This window comes from Lepisma saccharinum, chromosome 14 (genome assembly GCF_977018435.1).
Source record: "Lepisma saccharinum chromosome 14, izLepSacc3.1, whole genome shotgun sequence".
In the NCBI taxonomy this organism is placed as follows: Eukaryota; Metazoa; Arthropoda; class Insecta; order Zygentoma; family Lepismatidae; genus Lepisma; species Lepisma saccharinum.
Window position 1 is genome coordinate 58,020,311 of NC_139242.1, and position 23,884 is coordinate 58,044,194.

The following is a 23,884-nucleotide window of genomic DNA, read 5'->3' on the forward strand; positions in this document are numbered from 1 at the left end:
TGAATCACTTCTATAGATGCCCTGGTTACCGAAATATTGCAATTTAAAGTTAACAAGATGGAAAAAATGGTCAAAATCGGACAGTTTGCAACACTGTAATTTCGAAAATACAGAAGATATGGATCTGCTAAGTTGCATATTCTCCTACCTCAAGTGGTCCTTTCATTATTTTCAGTATATCAAATTTCAAATGAATCAGAATATCTGAGGTTATAAAGTCCTCGACATAAAAGCAAATTGTTCTATTTCAGCTTTGTTGGAAACCTACACTAATACATATTGTGTGTATATACATGATGCATTGTTATTGAAAAGAAGTAATTCAAATTACTAAATCGTTTCAAAAGGTCTAATGTTCTCTTTCATTCTTTTACTGTTATTTCACAACCAGAATTAAAGAAATTACAGCTTATTACTTCATTTGAAATCAAAGTATCACAAAAGGAGCATGATATATGTTGAAATATATCCAAAAATATGATTTCCTTCATGCTTGTAAAATCACACTTATAAAATATAAAAGTTATGTAATGTAAAAATAATGTACATATAAACGTCCTACAAATATAGTGGAATTACATAAAAGGAAGTAAACTTACCTCATACACAACAACATAATGCTCTTTGATAATGGATTCGGTACACTCACTGAAGTAGTCTTCAAAAGTGTCCACAACCCTGTGCAAAAATTCTATTACAAAGAGAGGGGGAACTGGAAAAGAAAGAAAATCAAAATATTTCCTTTGCAAATTAATTCATTTTTAGATGAATTACATTAAAAAGTAATCTGCCAGTCTTTTTATTCAATTTTCTTCACCTTTGTCTAATTTACAGAACAAAATTCTTAAAATTATGAATTAGGAAAATATTATAAAAGCACTGGCATGGGGAATTTTAAAAAGGCATTTGTAATGTAGCCTACTGCTTCAGACTTCCATACTATGCCTCAGGTTTTCAACTGACCCTTAACCAAATTCATATTCCACTATGTGCACTAATTCAGTTTAGTCAAAACAGAACCAATTTTGTCATGTTACAAGCAGTGCTGCATTTCTGATGGTACACCTGGTACGCAGTACCAACATCTTTTTACAGATGATTATTTATGAATATCCTACAATGTTTTGAATGGTTCAACAACTCAACTTGAAGAGTACCGTAACCTTTCTTCTCAGAAAAAAAATGCTGGTCATAAGTAATATGGATACATTAAAGTTTTTAAAATTAATTATTTTCCCCGATTTCAAAGTTCTTTTGCTTCTGAATTTCTTCATCAGAAAAAAAGATTTGTGGGTTGTCAGTACAATTAAATACCGGGTGTTTCAACAGAAACGCCGTGATTTCAAATGACCCTAAGAAAATATTTAGTATATTCACAGAAATAATTTGTATATGTTATGATTGACAAAAGTCTAAAATTTAATTTTTGGCAACCTATAATCCACATGAAACGAAGGAGACAGCTCTGCACGCACAAAAGGTTTTGGTATGGTGGTGTATCGAAACGTGGCTTGATTGGACCTTTCTTTTTTTATGGCTATGTCACATCAGAAAATTATTTGCAAATGCTGCAGGAATACTTCATTCCTGGTCTTAGACGGAAACGTTGTCCAATTCGTCAGCAATGGTTCCAGCAAGACGGAGCTAGGCCGGATACAACTGAACCTGTCCTGACAATCGCTACACACATTTATTTCAAAATGGTTTAGAGTGGCCTCCAACTAGCCCTGATTTAAACACGTGAGATTATTTCTTGTGGGGTTTCCTAAAGCAGGGAGTTTTCAAACAAGGACTGCGATCACTAGATGATTTGAAAGCAAACATCGAACATTGTACTGCACAAGTTAGTCGTGCAACCCATGGTCAGGTATTTGACAACATGTGCAACCAGGTGCAAGAAGTGATAAATCGTCAAGGTGGACATTTCGAATATGTTTTCCATTAAACTTGTGCGTTTTCTCTTGAGCAGTTATCATAAATAATTTAAAATACCATTTGAAATCACGGCGTTTCTGTTGAAACACCCGGTACAACCTTCAAAATCTGAGCAATACATTTTAAGAAAGAAATTTCATTCTGAATTGCACTATTATGAATGTTCATCCATGCCCAAAAGAATTGTTGAGATCGATAATGTGAGGTGCACTACCTACACAACCCTTGCATTCATGACGGAAAACTTTACCTACTTTACCTTTCATGATCCAAGTTCAGTTTCACAATTTTTTCACAACTTTGTTAATATTAACCCTTTCCAGACGAACCTTTAAATACCAAGTTTTTAAGAAAATCAAAGAAAATATTTTGTTAAGTGTGTTATTATTTAACATCTTTTTCTCAAATCTAAAAAAAAACATTCTGTTTCAACAGCCATATATAATACATTACATTTTATGCACATTTTCTCATATTTATGAATCTTTTCTACAAAATTTTTTGGAAGTAAAAAAAATAATTATAACATTGTATAAAAGTTACTAAAACATATTTTCAACAGAGAATATAGCATTAATTAACAAAAATAACCTAAAAACTTACTATTAGAATTAGCCCGTCATCCTATTGGACACAAATTGTACAACAGGCTATGCCCATTGCTTACTCAGAAAGGGTTAAAAGTATAAAGAGACATCTATGATTCATCATCACAGTGTAAATTTCCAATTATGATTGTCTCGTTAATACTGCTGCAGTACCAGGCAGATAAATATTTATTTCCAGAATATTCTACATTTCAGCACAAACACTAACCTTCTGTCATGCATGCTGCTACAAAGAACATGTTACATCTATGGATGCTTATAAGATAATGATGAGGCGTGGCTATGACTGGTGGCATGTTGTCATGATCGCCAACTTTTCGTTGCTGGTCGAAAAAATAGTCACATACTGATCTGGATATGACACTCTTCCAGTGTTTCTCCATAAACACATCCCTAAAAAAGAATTGCCATTAATGAATTAATTCTTTGCTTTCATTAATTATTACAGACTTCAATGTATACCAGTAATAATAATAATGACAATATTATTCATAATTATAATTAATTTAAAGCATTGTATGAGCAATGCATCTGCAGGAAAAACAGGGGAAACATTCTTCAGGAAAAGGGGGTCTCCTGAAGGAGAAATAATTTGAAAAAGTGCAATACATATACAGAACTGTTGAAGATTAGGCACACACAGGAGAAGTGCTACGTAGAAATTTTCAACAAAAAATGCAGGCTCGACCAGGACTCGAACCCGAGTCTCTGGCATACCGTGCCATCGCTCTACCACTGAGCCACCGAGCCAGTCTGGCCTCACCTCAACATCATAATGATAGCGAAAAATCAGGTGAGGCCAGGCAGGCTCGGTAGCTCAGTGGTAGAGCAATGGCACGGTATGCTAGAGACCCGGGTTCGAGTCTGCATTTTTCGCTGAATATTTCTACGTATATACAGAAGTGGAATCACATCCAATTTTGTAAAAGCCTATAACTGACTGTTCAGTGTGAGGAATAAATATAATTACTGTCAAGCCTCTTCAATTCTAACCCAGCTGGATAGGAAACCTGCTGAAAGCAGATTTCTTTGTGTGTTTCACAGGTTCTTGGGGCCCCTTTTCATTGTCCGTAATATTTAAAGTTACTAACCCGGGCCCATGAGATAATGATAATAAACCAAATGACTGTCAAACTGATCAGAAGGGGGTTAGGAGAAAATGTTATCTTTAGTTCCTTATATCAAAGTAAATGACATATGAAGAGTTAAGGTCTAACGAGAAGTGAGCTTTGTGGTTGTACAACAGTGTCTGGTAGACCTACATACTCACCTTGCATATTTGGAGTACAGTAGAATGTCATTTACCCGCAACGTCAGTTATCCGCACATTCAAAAAAGCAAGATTCAGTTTTGAACAAATTCAAGCAATTTCTCTATTCCCCCAAAAAAATTCTGATTATTTTTCTGCATAAATAACACAGTACTGTAGTGTAATTTAGGCACGTATTGTACGTATGTAGTACTGTATGTATAAAATAAACCTGTACTGAACATGCTTTCCTTTGTTAAATAAACACATGTTTGATTATCCGCATAACCCTCGGTCCCAATTAAAGCGGATAAACGACGTTCTACTGTACAAATTAATAGCAACCGGCCTCCACTTGAATTAATATTCAATGTCGCCGAAATGAAACAATAAACAGATAAAAATTCCATGCTATCCATAATCAAATTTTGTGATGTGCAACTTTAAAATGCCCTGCATTTCCTATTTTGGCACGAGCGCCATATAAGCAAAGGTGACTCTTGTATGATTTTTCTCAAAAGTGAATGTATGTTTACTAGCAAATAAGTTACATATAATGTTTAATGTGGGTTTTAGTTTATTGAAATAAGGATTTTCCAAAATATTTTCTATCAATTATTTAGAAAGAAGAGAGAATGAGACTTTCTCTTCCAGAATTTTCGTGCCAGGCCATGTAGATTTCACATATTGTGAAGAGAGTAAGAAAAGCTTTTTCAATAATGAAATGAGACTGAAAAGTCCTGTCTCAACACCATCCTTACTGTCACATGATGTGCAGATGCAGGTCGAATAATAAAAACACTTTATCACAACAATATATAAGTTGAATATTAAATAACTTTAATATTTTTATACTTTCCTTTGAAAGGGGCTACAACACCCCTTGCATCTGCCCTGGTGTGAATGTATGAATCATTAGACCCGTTAAGTTCACTGCACATTTTGACACTTGGTGTAGTGCAGGTGTATTCCAGTGTCAGGATGGAGCAAGGAAGTGACATTCAACAAAGTAGACGGAAAGCAGTGTTCAAGTTCAGAAGATTTAACAAATGCCTGTCTGCTGCTTTAAACATTCATTTGATTAGTTAGCACTCACCACGTGCTCATACACGTAAACGGTGCAACACTGAGTCATCTAGTTTTTTGATTTGGAGTCAAGTAGTGTATTTGGTGTCAGCACCATTTGCACTAACTTCCAGACCGGTGTATGTGTGGGTGTGGTGTATGGTCACGTGGTCAGTACTAACTAATCAAATGACCGTTTAAAGCAGCAGACAGACATTTGTTGAATCTTCTGAACTTGAACACCGCCCGTCTAGTTGGTTGAACGTCATTTCCTTGCACTACCCGGACACTGGAATACACCAGCACTGCACAGTGTCAAAAAGTGCAGCGAACTAGACCGGCCTAGTGCAAACGGGGCAGGCACCAAATACACTACTTGAATCCCAAATCAACGAACTAGACGACTCGGTGTTGCACTGTGTAACCAACTAGATGCTTCGGTGCAGGGTCAAAAAGTGCAGCGAACTAGACGGAGCTATGGGTGTTCCAACGGTAACACTTTACTATACCTGAGACAGATTTCTTCAAATTTACAGGAGAAAGTACTTACGCAAATCATTTTCTGTAGCGTTGTTGATGTTCGGGAATGTAATTTTGATTCATTTTAATGCGAATGCATGTGGTTTTGTACGAAAATCTATTTCCGACGTGCTATTGCTGCTGCCGCCATTTGCTTCCTGTATGAGAGCACAATACGTTCTCGTATTGTCTGTATATGCTAAATTGAACGAAAGGAGTGCTAATGGAACCAAACCTAACAGGCCTAACCTAACCTAGTAGGCATACCTCGTCCCCATGATAGTTTGTGGGGCTATCGTGAATTTTTGGGCTAACGTCAATGGTTTTTCTGGCTCAAGGAACGATCAACGGTAAGCTATCGCCATGTTGTGTGTGGAAATAAACAAGAACAGTAAGTACTCGTAAATGTAAGAAATATACATTACTTTCCTAACAAATTCAATTATTTCACCTAAATAAGTGTTCCGGAATGCAGAATAGTACGTTAGCAATGTAAAAAAGTGCGAAAGAAATGATTCCCAGGTGTCTCAGGTATAGTAAAGTAGTACCGTTCCAACAAAGCCATTGTGATCATGAATGGAACAATCATTCATGTTTATGTATCAATATTTTATTTCTTCACCTAAAAAAAAAAAAGTAAAGTGCTTCCCTGTGCTTAGCACCACGCCATGAAGGCGTATAGGAGGTGTATTTCTTCACCTTCAGAACTGAATTTGATATAGCCGTAGTACACAGATTCAAGGGACTTTATGAGTGGCGTCAAGAATGTGCCTTGAACATTAGAAAATTCGTCAGATCACAAAGCCGCTCGTGTGCATTGCGGCTAAAGTTCTACCAATGAATATTCTCAATAATAGGTTTATATAATCCTGCACAGCAAGAGTGCCGAAAGGTACATATTGTTATATTGAAAATCTTTGTGGCACAAGAAATTAAAATTACAACTCTTACCCGGATGAATTAATGATAAACAGACTATGAATCATTGTTTTTAAATCATAGATCAATCTCAATTCAGGAAACAAATAATGAAATGTATGAACCGATGTAAACAACACTTTTCTAAGAAATAAAAATTCACATCACAGATTATTGCACTCCACGTATACTGCTCAGCTGGTTGGTTGCCTTCGATAGGTATTATTTATTTCCCTTTGCCTTTCCCACATCGAGTTTTTGCAGTGCACAGACAGACAAACCCGGTTTTTACCTTTCTTTATTTCCCCTCGTTTGTTCATGTTTTTATACTAAAGATTTTAAAAATAAAATATGCATAGAAATATTTTTTAAAAAGGCACGTTTTCTATTATCTTTTCTTTTCCATCCATGAATTTAACCACAGACAAATTTGTATGTGATTTAACCGAAAATTCCCAGGTGGACTCTCGTTCTACATCATTGTTCTACATGCAAGACCGAGGTTGGTAGTAATCTGTGTGCGTAAACAAACATAATCGTCAAACGGAAGGAAGTCTGTAAGGTACTTCAGGAACATTATAGTTTTAATAATGGCACATACGTACACATTACAACATAAACTTTTTATGTACGATTCGTATGTGATTACAAATTCTTGCGGGTACGTTCGTACACTATTTGCAACAGAATTCCCAGGTGTGCCTGTTCCACACAGAAATACTGTGCGAAACCTTGTGATTAAATTCAGGGAAACAGGATCTATGCTCGATAAGAAGCGAACGGTAAAACGGCGTGTACTTACCGAGGATAAATTGGACGAACTCGGAAAAAAATTGAATCATACTCCTCAAAAATCGCTCCGACGACTTGCACAGGAAACAGGCATTTCCGAAACAACAGTATGGCGAGCTACCAAAGTTTTAAAAGTAAAACCGTACGAGGTCACTGTTGTCCAGGAACTTCTACCACACGATAACGATAATCTGGTAAATTTCTGTAACTGGATTTTGGGGAACGTTAATGGTGTGGTAAAATTTTAGTATCCGCAAAACGTATTTCTTCAATTTTACAGGAGAAAGTACTTACCGAACTGACTTTCCGTACACTTTTGAAAGGTCGTGGAAGTGTTTTTTCCCATCGCTTAATTTATTTCGCCGGTAAATCATGTATTTTTGAAGATTAACCTCTTAACATACAGATTGGTAACAGTAGGGTAAGCCGGAGACACTTAATACTCGGTTGTTTTCAAATAAAAATCATTGCTACTTACCTCATATGCATAGTGGGAGATTTTTCAAGCTGGCGATAACTTTTTTTCCATGAAAAAAACGTTAATTTTAACATTATAATCATTTATTGGTCGTTGCTAATTCTGCGGGCAAATTTTGACTCACGTTGTCTGTCGTCAGCAGATATGCAGTATTGTCAGATGATGTGCAGTGTTGCCAAACGTATGAACGTATAAATGTCGCACAGGCTATTCACAAAAGGTTTTTAAGCGAAAATTGAGGCTAAACTGTACTTTACGTCCTTATCTGCATGGTGATTGCTTCTTTGCGTTCGCGGTGTGCCGATAAATGCCGTACAAACTATTCACAAAAGGTTTTTAACCGAAAATTGAGGCTAAACTGTACTTTACGTCCTTATCTGCATGGTGATTGCTTCTTTGCGTTCGCGGTGAGCGATCGTGGTGCGTCACCCGGCATCTCTCCGGGAAAGTACCTTTTTCTTTTTACACTTTCTTTTCACGATAGCCCCACTATCCATTCACGGGGTCGAGGTATGCCTACGAGGTTAGGTTAGGTTCCATTAGCACTCATTTCACCCCTAAATATGTGCTTCATTATCTAAAAAATTCCTTAGTACGTTCAATTACGCATATCCGGACATCGGTTTTTCTCGATTTTCAGGAAATTTTTCCTACCTTTGGGATTTACGTTGTTCAATTCCTTATAAAATAAGCTTTCCAACGATATATGACACGTATTCCTTAGGAAAAGGACGTAAACTAGAGTGTTACCTTAAATTGGAACAAAAAACCCGCTCACACGTCATCTTGTAAAACTACCGCGTGGTTGCTACACTGTGAGGGGGTTACATAACGAAACGCACGGAACATTTGATTCACGTAGTCGACGGTAATGGCGGCACGAGCTATCACACAACGGAGATGCATGATTGACGAAAAATACCTTATTTACGGGCAAGAAACGTAGCACGATTCTAAAAAACAATACCTCCGGCTTCGGAAAGTCCTCAAGAACACAATTCCGTAACTACTTTCTCGTCTTTTCTCCTGTAAATTTTAAGAAATCCGTCTCCGGCTTACCCTACCGTTACCGAATGCAGAGTAGCTTTGTGCATTGATCCATGTTTCAGGGCTTATCACACAGCCAGCAACATATAAACAATGTATTTCACATTTAGTGGGTACACTTATACACGTTTTAGGACTAATGACAAAGTCCCTATAATATAAACAATTGTTTTCAAGTTCACTAATTAGTGTTTCAGTGCTATTTTGCATTTATTTTGATTATTAAAATAACTTACCCTAATTTTTTAACAAGTTCTATTTGCAAAATTTTACTCATTGATAGCACGAGTATACTTGGGATTTTATTTTAGGGGCTTTTCAGACGCATGTATCTCATAGTTGAGTTGTCAACAATCAACATTATTATAACCCTGCATTCCTCACACATGTATCTCGATTCTCTTCTAGCCTTCTTCCCTCTAGCATCACGCACACTGCTGCACATTCTTCTAGGATTTTGCTTCTTCTCAGTTGGAGGAATCACTGAAGGAAAATGGCGACCAACAAGTCGCATTGGTGTTGCCGTTGCTGAGGAGCGACCAGCTGCTTTCGGCGAAAATTCTTCTCTTTGATGATGAGCAACCACTTTCTCAATGACAGAGACACTAAAGTCAATTTCACTCTTCCATGCTCCATGTTTTCTCTAGAGTACGAAGGCATTCCACACCGCTAGTTCTAAGAGGTGGAAAAATATTTTCTTATAATATTTTTACCTCGCTTTCGTGGCAATGGATTGTTTGCAATGTACTGATCTACCCTATCAACACCTCCCATTGTATCATTATATGAAAACACAACCACAGGCTTCACAACATCTTTGTTCCTTTGTCTGCGTGTTTCCATTTCCACACTGTGGAAACTGGATAACATCGAGACATCTCTTTTGTCTTTCCACTTTAGTGCAAGAAGTTTACCTCGTTGGAATGCTACAGTATCTCCTTTCTTCAGTTTTATCCTTTGAAACGATGGAGGCATATTCTTTCTTGTGGGACGCACAGTGCCATACACATCTGTCCTATTAGATATCAAAATGTCGGCAAGCTGGGGAGAACTGTAGTAGTTGTCTACAGTTAGGCAGTATCCCATATTCAGCAGGGGTTTCATGAGTGTCATGACAACTTGTGATGACATGGGTAAATCTAAAATTTAGTGCCAATGCCTGTGTATATTATTATGGACCAGACATATCCAGTTGCAGATTCACACGGCATGAATGACTTGATGCCAAATCTGGCTCGTTTCATAGGTATATATTGGACCCATCCCAACCGTCCTTTGTATAACATCAGACTTTCATCAATTGTCACATCTCGTTCTGGAGTACAAGCAGATTTAAATTGGTAGATAAGTGATCCAAAATTGGCCATATTTTAATCAATTTTGGTTGAGGATGACTCTCATCGTCATATGTACTATTATCAGATAAATGCAGATTTTTCTTCAAATTCACAAATCTATGAAAAGGTAAAATTTGTCGAAAAATTGGTGTAGCTAAAATTGGATTCTTAGTCCAGTACATTTGATAGGTAGGTTTCTTTACAATACTCTGTAACAGTATGAGCGAAATAAAAATATTATTTCGTCCATTGTTGTGTCTTTCCATTCTCGTGCCAATGTCTGCTTTGCATATCTGTTAGTATCAGTCACCAAAATTCCTACAAAATCATCATCAATAAACTGACAAAAGTAGTGCATAATGTCCTCAATATGTGGTTCGAAATTCACTTCGGGTTTACATGTGAAAGTAAAGCGTGGTCGGGCAGTTGGGAGTTGTCCAGAAGTATCAATTTCACATCACTGTCTGGCACTTGCAAAGTCAGTTTCCGATGAATCTGACACATCACTTTCTTCATGACTTTCGTCGGAGCTATCTGAACCACTAAACTCAATATCAAGCTCTTCTTCACTCTCCATTTTCACAAAAGAAGAAGAATACCGTCAAGAAACACGGAAGAAAACAAAGGCACCCGAAATGACTTTTTCACACCTACGCCGTAGACGAAAATAAACGTCAAAAGAAGGAGATTAGTGGCATCTACCGGAAAGACAAATTACTTCAACAGCACTATTAGTGACATCTACCGGAAAAACAAGTAAACAACAACTTCAACAGTACTATCTTGCGGAAACATGCAGAAACATGGAAAAACGAATATAAACATCCTTTTAAAATGTGTACGGATAAAAAGAAGTTACCCCGAATATACTCGGGATATTATATTTTCGTGGAAATTAAAAACCTGAGTACTCGGGCTTTTATGTTAAAAGGTTAATGTCTCTCCAATGCACGAAAGCTGTTGCCTCTATGTCCTACTACGTGTACCAAATGTTGCATGCGTTCGATGATGTAACCCCCGGTCAGTGTTTACAACCACGCCGTTCTTTTGTAAGAACATGACAATTTTGGTAACAGATATAGTGAAAAGACATTTCAAATTTACAGGAGAAATGACTGGAAAGTATTTACGGAATTGAGTTCCTGTGGACTTTTGGAAGCTGGGAATAGTGTTTTTTCCATTTGTGCAACTTATTCGGCTGGTAAATAATGTCATTTTCGACATTAATGCATCTCCATTGCACGATAGCTCGTGCCACCATTACCGTCGACTACGTGAATCAAATGTTCCATGCGTTCGAATATGTAACCCCCCGCCAGTGTAGCAACCACGCAGTAGTTTTACAAGATGACGTGCGAGTGTTTTTTTTTTCAATTTAATTTTCTGTTTGCCTAAACTAAGTGAACCTAACCTAACCTTCCGTGAATGGTTTGTGGATCAATGTTAGCCTAAAAACCATAATTTTTCGGTTAATAAATGTTAGTGTAGCAACCACGCAGTAGTTTTACAAGATGACGTGTGGACATTCCCCCCCCCCAAATTTAATTTTCTATGTTTGTCTAACCTTCCGTGAATGGTTTGTGGATCAATTTTCGCTTAAAAACCTTTTGTGAATAGTTTGTGTGGCATTTTTCGGTTCATAAGTTTGGAAACACTGCATATCAGCTGACGATAGACAACGTGAGTCAAGATTTGCCCGTTATATTGTGTGTAACGAAAGCGAATTAGCTTTCCAATAAGTACTTGTAATGTGAAAAATTACACATTTTTCAGTGAAAAAAACATAATCCCAAGTTGAAAAATGTTATGCTATGCATATAAGGTAGTACAAATGTAAATAATTCGGAAATAAACAAGTTAAATGTGTTTTCACTATATCTAACTAGTACCCAATTTTAACTATGTGGTAACAGTTCGTTCTATCAGACACACATTAAAATCTGATATTTTGGGTTCCTCATGGTTCGTACTTACAAATTGTATATTGCGGAACATTATGCTTTTTACATGAAAATAACATCCATTTTTCACATTACGAGTAATTATTTTGGTTCCTTTCTTCCGTTGCGGAACATACAATATGGCACGCACAACTTCATACAATATGGCGCGCACAACTGTGGATCATCGTGCGTCGTGCTTGTGTTTTGTCGATTTGGAGTGGGTATGCAGTGTTTCAACCTTCTTAACCAAAAAATACCTACTTTCATGTTCATTATGTCATCACAAAACATTGATGGATAGCCCCAAAAGCCATTTGCGATAGCCCCAAATACCATTCACGATAACCCCACGAACCATTGACGGATAGCCCCAAAAACCATTCACGATAGCCCCAAGGACAATTTCCGGCAAGGTGTGGTTAGGTAAGCATAGTTAAAAAAATCTCGTAAAAAAAGGCACGTTTGGAAACACTGGCGAGACTGCGTGACTTTCGACGCTCGCTCCATCTGCAGGTACTTAATAGAAACAACAGCATAATGTTGTTGCTTTGCACAAAATGCAAGTTTATTATGTCAAAAGTGCTTATTTCTTGTTGTGCAGCATTCTACGGTGAGAAAATACCTCCACGAACTTTCAAAATACTACAGAAACTCATTTCCGTTAGTAGTTACTTCTGTAAAAATGAAGAAATGTGTCTCCGATATAACGAACTGTTACCAACTATGTTTGCCTAACCTTGCCGTGCATGGTTCGTGGGGCTATTTATGAATGGTTTGTGGGGCTATCTGTGCATGGTTTGTGGGGTTTTTGAACCCGGAAAAAAATACAAAGTCAGTAACACGAACATAGGTATTTTATGGTGAAGAAGGTTGGATACACTGCACACCACGCTAGTCAAGATTTGCCCGCCATATTGTGTGTAACGCAACCGAAAATCCAACAAACAATAATTACTCGATATGTGGAAAATTGATACTATTGTCGTGAAAAAACTAAATCCGACCTTCAACAATCCTTAGCAATGCAGAATACGTAAGTACCAATGTGAAAAACAAGAAAATAAAAGGAATTTCAGACGTTTGACAGATACTAAAATTTTACCACATACAGAGTTATAGGGCCCATATTTTATAAAAATATCATAAATGCACAGCGATACACAGACGACATACTCACACCATTTTTCGAACAACTGATATTGAATGCCAGTCAGGGTTTTTACAACAAGACTGTCACCTCTCACATCTCAAGAGTCGTTGAATTTCATTCAGGAAATATTTGAAGACTGGGTTATTAGCAAAAGGATTGTGGCTCCCTGATCTCGCCGTATGCGATTTTTATCTATGGGGCAAATCCCAACACATTAGAAGAACTGAAGGAGAATAGCAGGAGAGAATCTGAAGCAATTTCAGAAGCTGAACTGTTGCGAGTAAATGGAAATTTCCTGAAAAGATGCCAGAAATGTGTGTATATGATTACTAGGTTAGGTGCTCGTAACATGATAATTTCATTCCTGCAGGCTTAACTGTGTCACTATACACTATAAGTAGGTTAAGAGTATTAGGCCCCATTACCTTATTACTTCTGTGGTTTCCTTCATTCCTGTGTGAAAAGAATGCTTCAGACAGTAGCAACGTAACAAGTGCAATCATGCTGTCAGTTGCACAACCACTTTCTCACAAATTAACAATTAGTCTTTCAAACAAACAAAATTTGTTTCTCTGAACTTACTTGCATGACTAATTCCAGTATTCTAAAGCTATTTCTAGTTCTTCTGTACAATTTGTAAAAGCCATTACACGATTGGAAAATATTAAATTTCGTACTTCACTTGACAAGAATTCATTTCTACCATAAATTGATCACAATTAAGTGAGAATACCAAAACTGAATATTAGAACAATATTTTGATTAAAGTCAGAGCTTGGCTTCGTTAATAAACATCTTAAACACCATTTTACATACCAATAATTTTACTGGTGTAGTATTTTGATCCATTTCTTTCTTATATGCACATGAATGGGTATAAACATATTTATTGATTTTCCCAGTATACTTTATGCCGTGAATGTACACCTGGATTCAGGCAATATATTGGCTGCTAGATGATTTCATACACATTAATGCTGACAAAAATGTAGATTTTTAATTAAAATGCAGCCAATTTCCGTTTTTGGGCAGACCAGCATGGAAGTCAGACATATTTAATGTTTTTGCCCTACTTTATTTTCAATCACACTGCATTTTGCAAAAATTTCGGCTTTAAACTTCCACATACACACTGCTAGCAGAAGGCAATACTTAGGGTCACCAGATGTCCTCTTTTACCCGGACATGTTCTCTTTTTCAAGTATTGAAAATGGTCCAGGTGGATTTTTATGAAAATGGGAAAATGTTCTCTTTTTTTGGGCTATAGACATGTGCTTCAACTTCAAGATTCGTAACAAAATTTTATATTTGTAAATCTTTGTTAATATTGTTTTCGTGTTCAGTTTGCAAGCGCAAATTGCAACAAAGAAAACTTGTTAGACGTTTACGTCTCTTCTGTTGTTGCAGCCATGCCCCGTGAGGTTTTGATTTCAAAGCATTTGTGACATCTAACAAGTTTCTAACAGTAGCCAAGAATATGAGACATGCTGCATCTTCCTTTGATTTGAGTTTCATGACAGAAATATTTAACTGCTTTACTCATAGTTGTTACATTGTAGTGGAGAAGTCTGTCAGTGATCTGATGAACCATGCCGAAATGCAAATGTGTGTTTATTTACAACACACAAAAGCGGTTTCCCGACTTTAGGCCTGGTAGAAACAATTCCGAGGTAGAATGTCTAATCTGGCCACCAGGCACATTCGTTTCAGTTGCCAATAAAGGTATTTCAGTATAGTCTAAATACATTGACGCTTCTTTATCATCTGCTAATTCATTGACATTAAGGAACCAGACGGTTCATCACCACAGCAACACAAACCCCAATTTTTTTTATCTTGGGCGAACACAATCCAATCTTCATTATCGTTACCAATCTCTTTCAATTCTACTCTAATGTAATGTATTATTAATTATATTTTAAATATAATAGCCTATATATATATTAATAAAAATATATAATGAGGCCTATCATTAGTTATCCTGAAATGGTGTAAAATTATTTTACAGGGGGTGTGAGATCTCTACAAGCACACCAAAACACTAGTAAACACACTTCTGTAAAATCTTTTCTGAAATCTAAAAATGTCCTCTTTTTCTAAAGTTTGGTACCTGGTGACCCTAGCAATACTGTAGTCTGCACACAACTGACAACATGATAACAAAGTGAATATTTATTATAAACACAGAATTATTACAACAAATTATTATAACTTCTAAATTCCATGTAGACGAGCTTTAAAGCAATTACTTTTAAGTTCCTTGATTTGTAAAACATGTCAGATATGTTGATGTTATCGGTTAAAACAAAGATAGTGTCCCCAGGGAGCATTGAAATTTGCCTGCCCCTTCCTCATCCATCTCAAATTACACCACCAGTGTTGACAACTACCTAATTATTTACATGATATTTATAATGAGTTGCCATAGAAACAAATTCAATGAACTGATGGGTTTTTGGATAAAACTTGAAGGTGAAGAAAGCAATGAAACTTAAAAAGTCTAGTCCTAAATGCTAGCAAATGCAAAATACTATTTTTATTATTGCGATACATTATTATGCAAATAATGTGCACTCAAGAAATGTTAGAAAATAGACAGGTGCATTTTTTTCCTGTTGTAATGGCATATGATTCCAAAGCTTGATTTTTCAATTTAATTTTAAGCTTGAAGTCAGTTCCTTTATTTAGCCATGAACAGTAAGGAGTGCAACAAGGTTGATATCACTTGTCTGCTAGTTTCGGAATTCTTTGGAATGATATTCGATTGGTAGTTGTAATAAGAATGCCTGGTTGAAGTGGATGTTCTCTTTTGTGTTGTGAATTTACCAAAACTACTATGCTGTAAGTACTATAAGTAATAGCAAGTATTTAACCATATCAATAATGTGACTAAGAATTTTGAAATGAGAAATTTCAGCATTAAGCAGGGGGATATGAATTATTATTTGAATTGGCCTTTCTTTCGTAACAAAACTGGTTGATATTATCCCTCTCATCCTCAAAACTTATGAAATGTATTGCATGTTGTATTGAAATATCACTTGCCTTCTTCTTAAGACCATGCTTTGCCACTGATTGGGACCCTTTTCCATGATTGATTGATTGAGTTGGTGTTTTAAGTCCACTTTATGCACAGTAAGGCTAATCGGGACTAGACCTACAGTTTAAAGTGGGATCCGAACCACTTGTGCCTCCACAGGGTATTACAAGGTGACGACACTACCACTGCACCATCGGGAGGCCCCACACATTGGCAACAGGGTGCAAAATCCTGAGGGGACAGGGATTTCTCCCATCACAAAACTATCTTGGCTTAAAAATTTCCCCTCCCACCCAAATGTGTGGGGGGAGGGAGTTTTTTTTTTAATAACAAAGAAGATAAGCAATTAGTCTTGAGTTCAGATATACTTTACTAATGTTAATATCAAAAACATGCATGCGAGTATTGCATTTTTCATTTCCCCCTCCCCCTCTGATCTAAACTATTAACATATTACAATATATGCACAATAAAAGTAAAACATTTGCCTTATTTTAGTTTGCTTTTCTGCCACTTTTGGCTAATCACCAAGATAAAAGTAAAAAAAGAATGCAAAACATAAAAGTATGAAATCTAATTGATTTATATTAATAGAAAGCAAAAATTTGTCATAAAACAATTTGAATTAATTTGTAATGTATTGACATTTTTGAGCAGCTTGTAAAGGAATTACTTTGCTGCTTTATAAATGTCTGATATATATGAAGGTAACAAAATAACTATTTTTTATATACTTAACAGTGTATATATTAAATAGGTATTTAGTGATTTACTGTTGTTTGTAATAATAAATATGTATAACATGTAATAATTCATGCATGCACGCACACACATATTTGTGTATTAAGATCTTCTCCCCCCCCCCACTAGTTTCCAATGACTTCACACCCTGACTGGAATTCTTGGTGGCTCAATTTTCTTCATATACCTGAAACGACATCAAGCATTTGTGGCCCATTCTCTGCCAGCTCCACTATCCCAGTTTATGTTAAATTTCCGTGGTCCTTACTGGCGTAATACTATATTCGGAGCTAACTGTTGGAAAGTTGGAAACTCTAATCTGGCCACAGCAAGTTCATATTTAAATTTTATTTGGATTATTAAATTTCTTCCCAGCCAATTATGCCTGGTATAAATAAAGATGTGTAAAGTGATAAAGAAATTGCTTGTGTATACTTAGTAGGGATGGGACAGATTAATTTAGTTATAAATATATTGGTTTTCTGGAAGATTACAAATACTGTATTTACGCGTGTATAGTGTGCATGCGTGTATAATGCGCACTCTGGTTTTGGATTGGCAAAAGTGACAAAAAATATATATATCTCGTATATAATGCACAGTACAATCCAGTTTCGAGAAATGGCTTTCTTAGTTGTAGGTTGTAAATCTGTTGCTATGCTGATCAAGAGTGAATGACGTCATACCTATCAATTGCTCATTCCTTCTTTTTCAAAATATATACTTTTTCTTTCCATGACTAATGTAACATTTACACGAGGTACATTCAGGACCTTCCAAATAGCAGTTAGCAGCACAAGATTTCTTCCAGTAAGGAATTTACACACTCCATGTATGTCATATTATTTGGCCAGTAATACATTTTATTTTTTATTATCTTTTTCTTTGTTTTCTTTCATCCAAAGTACCATAAAAATCAGAACGTTTCTTCATTTTTTGATGAACTTATTTCAACCACATTTCACATTAGTGTCGTTATCTTGTATGGAATACTGTTTCCATATTCAGAAACTGCAGGATTCAAGCTTTACAATGGTATATAACATGATAGGGTTCCGTAAACATGAAAAATCAATGTAAGTGTGCGAAAATCATCGAATGACCCTGTACGGTTTCATGTTGGCTGTCTGAATTATTCTGTGCATAATACGCACCACAGTTTTTGGGGGCAAAAAATTTGGAAAAAAGTGCACATTATACATGAGTAAATACGGTAGTTTGACTGATACATAATGGAAGGAAGCAGTAAGAAAATACTACACATTTTCAATGAAAAAAAGCATGTCATTGTACTTCAGTGTTGCCAGATGATGGGAGAAATTTAACTATTGGCTGGATGGTGGGTGGGTGGGTGGGTGTGATCCTGTGAGATCCTATTTTTCTTCATTGAAAAGGCCCCCCACACTGCGAAATATAGAAATGTTCATTTTTCGTGGTAAGTTTTACAGTTTGCTTCCACAGGCACCAGACACACACTGCTTTTTTTTTCTGACAGTGCACAATGATGCACCTTTTAATAGGTGAGAATAAAACTATCATCATTTTATTTTATTGAAAAAAATTCTATGTGTTTAACTACATGGATGCATAATCATTTATGAACATACGTCACACAATATTTGATTTGATTTAGTTTATTTTACTTCGCGTTTTGTGCCTCTTCGCTAATTTGCGAAGATGGGGATGAGTGATGAAATTGATGAATGGACATTCACAAACAACCAAGCCCGACCAGGATTCGAACCCGGGACCCTTGCCATCGCAGAGCGATGTGCTAACCACTCGACCACAGGGTCGGGCACGTCACACAATAGTCAGAGTAGTTCTTATGATGAACAGAAATTGCAAACTAACTTGGGGAGTGCAATATTCTGCCTTATTATACTAATGAATACAAACATATAATGCATGTCTCTACTTTTGCAAAGAAAATGTCTATATGCATATATGTTTTCAAAGGCAGACCTCATTGAAGTCACCTGTTCATACACATGTGCAGGAAGTGAACGGACCATTTAGGTTCTTCAAGTGACAATTACAATTTTATATTAGTACTATACCAGTGTTAACAAAATTTCATTTTGGACGATCCTAATACTTAGAAATTTACTAATAGTGGAGATGAATTTTGTATAGCACTAAATATTGCATCTGTTATGAAGTGAAGGTTATGATAACATTTGTTTTTCTCTTTTCCATAGGCTAAGAAACGAAGACCAACCAAAAAATAACCACTGTTTGATGGGAATTTAGCATTTTGAAACAAAATGGCAGCCGAAGCTGGTTGTAGCAAAGACGACGACGATGAGGAAGAGAGAGAGTATCTTGTGTACTTGGTGTTTGACGGAATGGTGGACAGTGAACTACTAAGCAAACCAGACGTGCACTTCAAACTGATAGGTGCCGAAACAGAACAACCCATAATGCAACTGGGCAGTCAAGTGTTTGCTGGTGAATACAGGGACACAACTGGAACAGCAGTGTTCTTTGAAGAGATTGCAGCAGCAAAGAGGGATCCTGTTTTCGCACCGAAGTTAAAACATGAATTGAAGTACATGTGTAAAACTCGTAAAGCATTGCATATGACAAGGGTGTTTCTGAACAAAAAGAAAGCTGGTGAGGAAAACCCTGCTGAACAAGAAGAGAGTGCTAAAGTGACCGAGCCTCAGGAACAGATGAACACAGACACTTAGTGATAAGATGAGTGAAGATTGTATCATGTCTTTGGACAATAAATATATGTTTCCATTTTTGTTTATGAAACACCCTGTATTCATTGTCTTTTAAGGTGTCTATCACACCTTTCTTACTAAGGTGCAAGCCAGATTTTACGTTCCCGTATCTTATCCCGTATCCCATATTTTACATTCAATCTTGCTGGTTCCAATATGGAAAACTGTTACAAAATTTTCCTCAATTTTACATTTTCCTGCATTTTAAGTTCTTTCAGCTTGGTCCCCGAAAAAAGTAAAATTGAGGTTCCACTGTAGTTTTAAAAATGGGTCATCATGAAATTCCAAGTGAACAGTAGAACAATAAATACTGCTATAGAGCTTCTCAACCTTAAAAGTCAGTATGGGTTAAATGGAGCGTGGCGCTGCCAGATCAACTAACGGAGGTGCATCGAGTCGCTGTTCACCGCTAATGATTGCGACAAATTTACTTCCAAATCTTCAAAATCTATGTATTTGATGCATTTTGGGAAAAACAATAGTTCTCAAGATTTGCATGTAAATGTTTATATTTCGAAGTAACTATTTACTATTTTACATTTGCATTATACCATGTGTAATACACACAACTATTGTTACTTCTTTTGTTGAATGTTTTATCCTTTACATAAACAGAATTAAATAAATGCAAAAACAAACATTAAGATATATTTTTTGCTGAAAATAAAGTAGTAACAAAGTGTGCTGATGCACCTTTAAGCGTAACTACTGTTCTCGCCTGGTAATGACGTTACATCCTACAAAAAATCTGTTTCTCTTCATTGACCCGGTTCCATCGTATTTTCTCGTTCTGGCATTATTCTCTTTCCCCATTCTTTTAGACTTCTTCTTTGCTGGTGTTCTGAGAGGACCTTCGGTTTCTTCTTTTCGTATTCTGTATATAAGACGTTCAGAACACTCCGTAACATCAGCCGTTGTCTAACCCGCCTTGCTGATATTCATTGACTTTAAAAAAGTAATTTAACACGCACATAACTATTATGCGTTCTTTACCTTGAAGTTTACCAATACTGCGTCTTTTTCCAGCTTCTCTATCCATTATTAAACAAAATATGTATAAGCGGCGTGCAATGAATTTGATACGCGAGATAGCCCACGTAAACAAACTACAACCTCTGACAATAAAGTTCGGTGAATGATCCTGAATTTCGAAAGTAGACGAATTCTTACTGTCCTTCGAAGTAGTCCCCTCCTATGGCTATGCACCGTTGAGAACGGCTGCACATGTCCTGGAAACTTTTAGAAAGTCTTCTTTCGGGATGGTGTTCAAGACCCTCGTCACGTTCCGTTGGATGTTCGGATTATCCTCAAATCTCTAACCTTTTAAAGCGATTTTGAGGTGTGGGAAGAGAAAGAAATCTGGAGGATTCAGATCCAAATTTCTTGCAATGCATTGCTACAGAGGATGAGAGCTGGTGTGTGAGGTACGACCCTGAAATGAAACGCCAAAGCATGGAATGGTGTTCTGCATCACCCAGTCGGAAGAAGGCCAAGGCGGAAAAATTGTTGTTCCCTCCGGCAGGAATTCCTTGTGGATCATGCAATCACTGTCAAAGAAAGTGATAAGCATCGTCTTGATGCATGATTTTAACGTCTTGACCTTCTTCCGACGGGGTGATGCAGGAAAACACCATTCCATGCTTTGTCGTTTCGTTTCAGGGTCGTACCTCACACACCAGCTCTCATCTTCTGTAGCAATGCATTGCAAGAAATTTGGATCTGAATCCTCCAGATTTCTTTCTCTTCCCATGCCTCAAAATCGCTTTGAAAGGTCAGAGGTTTGAGGATATTCCGGACATCCAACGGAAAGTGACGAGGGTCTTGAACACCATCCCGAAAGAAAACTTTTCTAAAAGTTTCCAGGACATGTGCAGCCGTTCTCAACGGTGCATAGCCATAGGAGGGGACTACTTCGAAGGACAGTAAGGTAGGTTTCATTAAGAATTCGTCTACTTTCGATATTCAGGATCATTCACCGAACTTTGTCAGAGGTTGTATGATTGCCCAATAAATAACGGTGGTGTGGGGTAACAATGCATTCTAAAAATAACTTCAAACAATGGTCAACACTTTTCTCGCTTGGTCTACACATGTATCGAAAAGTTTCTCGCTAACCAACTTTTTCGTGTTACGCTCTGATGATTTATACAAAATTTCCAATGTGTATATATATAACTATCCTCTTAAGCAAAATAATTCACTGAGGCGAAGAATATCATATCTACAAACACCCAAGATCCTATAGAAAAAAAAATGGCGAATTTGTGCAAGCGGTTTGATATTTATGGCTTTTTAAGTATTTACTACAAAAAAAATTAAGCGTTTTGCAAAATTACATAATTATGGAAATTTCAGATCACATGAATTTATAACAGGTTATATAATGCCATCAGTAAATAATCATAAAAAACTCGAGGATAATGATTTAATTTTTTGAAATTTATGACTTTTACATTTTGTAACATCTGGCAACGCAGCAGTGGTAGAGGACAGAGCTATTGGCAAAACTCTTGTATTAGGCAGAGAGGGAAGTACTCCCATTTACTTTCATACTGACTTTTAAGGTTGAGACACACTATAGTCTGACCATAGAAGATAAGAGAAGTGCACAAATCTAATATCGAAAGGGGAAATAGGATTCAGATGAATACTGTATTTTGTTTCTGTGCTTTCAGCTGTTTACCAGCACTTGCTTTTTACGACTTTTGATATTTCAGTTTTCTGTGAGAAGCAGACGATTTTCAATTTCCTATCATTGTTTGCAGCAGTCACCTCTATTTTGCCACTGGACACATCCTGTTCACACGCACACACTTGCATCGATGGTCCGTCCCGACTAATGCAGTTTTTTGTAGTAACAAAACTTCCAATGAACAATGAATTAAAAATGAAGATGCTAAAACAAAAACAATTTGTCAGGTACAATGAAAAAGTGAACATTTATTTTTATTTCAGTTTCCCCATAAAGTTTTTCTATTTGATAATGAAACTGCAACTTCTGACACTGGAGCACATTACACTAACCACGTTGATAAATAATATATTTTTTTACTATAAAGAATATAGATGAATTTCAAATATCAGTGGGGGCACAAAACCTCGAAAAAAAGATGGTGTAAGTGAAGTTCCCATGTTTTTATATATAATTGGAAGCTGCTAATATATTTTTTAAAAAAAACACCACTTTTAAATTTGAATACTTGTCTTTATATATAAGTTGCTCAAGTATGCACATAGATAAAAATGAATGCTGTACATTGTGAATATTTTCTATACATAGATACACAGAATATCACAGACCGAGTGATAATATCACATTCTCTGTTCCAACACAATACAAAACAAGCAGCTCATTTTGTAAAATACAATAGTTGCTCCTGTGTTATGTCTGAATGCAAAAATGTAAAAAACTGTCAGGATAACTGAGGTGCTCGCTCATCCACTGCAGAGGCATTTCTAACGGGGGCTCAATCCCATGTATGACTAAACGAACTGAAAAGAAAAATACATTTAAATTAGAAATTGTTTTCAAGAAACAGTTACTTGCATTTTCTACGTATTATTTGTTGGGGTCTTCCATTTCAATAGAAGACCATATGTAACCTTGTTATACACTTCTCCAAAAGTTTTCTGCACCTTGATGGGATAACATTTTTCAAATGCAGTGTATTTGTGAAAGTTGAGCTTAGGGTGCAATGCAATCCTTTTCCCTCACACACATTCATTGGTCGAGCCCTCTCGAATCACTACTTGTGCTGAGAACTTGTTTTCATTCATTTGCTCCGCAGACTCCCAAGACAGAGTATAGATACTTTGACTTGGACACTGTTCTTAATTTGTCATTTTTTCAATTTTATAAGCATAACACGTAAAAATCTTTAAGCTGCAGACTCTGAGGAATGTGATATGGCAGATAGAAATATACGAAAAGGACAGGATTTTTTTAAATGGATATTTATTGAATATAACTTAAAAATAAATTAAGTATTAGCAATACAAAAACAAATATTTTAGTATCAACACAATTATCATCAAGAGTAAGAACAATAAAAATAATGGTATAAATTCAAGTATTCCTGAAAATGCATACTTCAAAGTTTTTTTAGAAACTAAAAATCTAAAATTATGTTGGAATCTCATATCTTAATGAAACTGCAACCTGTACTTTACTTGAAAAATTGTCTTTACCAAGATTTCTAAATGTAACAGTAGCTGAAATGTTCCAAATTCTGAAACAGCCAAAACGAGCACGTGTCGTAATAACTGCCACTTGTAAACAAGAAATAAAAGACTTTATTTGAACTACCAACATATCAACAAACAACAACGC

At 36.3% G+C, this 23,884-nt stretch overlaps 3 protein-coding genes and 1 non-coding gene across 8 annotated transcripts in view; 1 reads left to right on the forward strand and 3 right to left on the reverse strand.

The window, feature by feature from the left end:
• cm (AP-3 complex subunit carmine) overlaps window positions 1-6,602 on the reverse strand; it is a 28,509-nt gene extending 21,907 nt beyond the window's left edge. Inside the window, exons 1-3 of one of the 2 annotated variants that reach the window (XM_083134977.1) lie at window positions 6,587-6,602; window positions 2,752-2,936; window positions 600-712 (exon numbers count right to left, since the gene is read on the reverse strand). In XM_083134977.1, coding sequence (XP_082991103.1) covers window positions 600-712; window positions 2,752-2,926 — 288 coding nt within the window. In that variant the 5' untranslated portion in view covers window positions 2,927-2,936; window positions 6,587-6,602. Of the gene's footprint in view, window positions 1-599; window positions 713-2,751; window positions 2,937-6,327; window positions 6,484-6,586 lie in introns of those variants that run through there. The other variant, XM_083134976.1, reaches the window with a different exon arrangement.
• On the reverse strand, window positions 3,223-3,293 carry TRNAT-GGU (transfer RNA threonine (anticodon GGU)). Its single transcript has one exon. It is a non-coding gene; the product is annotated as a tRNA-Thr (tRNA).
• Window positions 6,603-6,806: 204 nt separating the features above from the next.
• On the forward strand, window positions 6,807-19,585 carry LOC145998553 (general transcription factor 3C polypeptide 6). Of its 4 annotated transcripts, none has more exons than XM_083134979.1 (2): window positions 6,807-6,856; window positions 19,024-19,585. In XM_083134979.1, the coding sequence occupies exon 2, from the start codon at window positions 19,090-19,092 to the stop codon at window positions 19,513-19,515; it is 426 nt and encodes a 141-aa protein (XP_082991105.1). In that variant the 5' UTR covers window positions 6,807-6,856; window positions 19,024-19,089; the 3' UTR covers window positions 19,516-19,585. The 4 variants fall into 4 exon arrangements, with proteins under 4 accessions (XP_082991105.1, XP_082991106.1, XP_082991107.1 ...); XM_083134980.1 differs by having other exon boundaries at window positions 6,829-6,955; XM_083134981.1 differs by having other exon boundaries at window positions 6,831-6,851.
• A 3,091-nt stretch (window positions 19,586-22,676) lies between these two features.
• Atg5 (autophagy protein 5) overlaps window positions 22,677-23,884 on the reverse strand; it is a 32,772-nt gene continuing 31,564 nt past the window's right edge. The window contains exon 6 of the mRNA XM_083134983.1: window positions 22,677-23,046. Within this exon, the coding sequence (XP_082991109.1) occupies window positions 22,937-23,046 (110 nt within the window). The 3' untranslated portion in view covers window positions 22,677-22,936. The remainder of the gene's footprint in view (window positions 23,047-23,884) is intronic.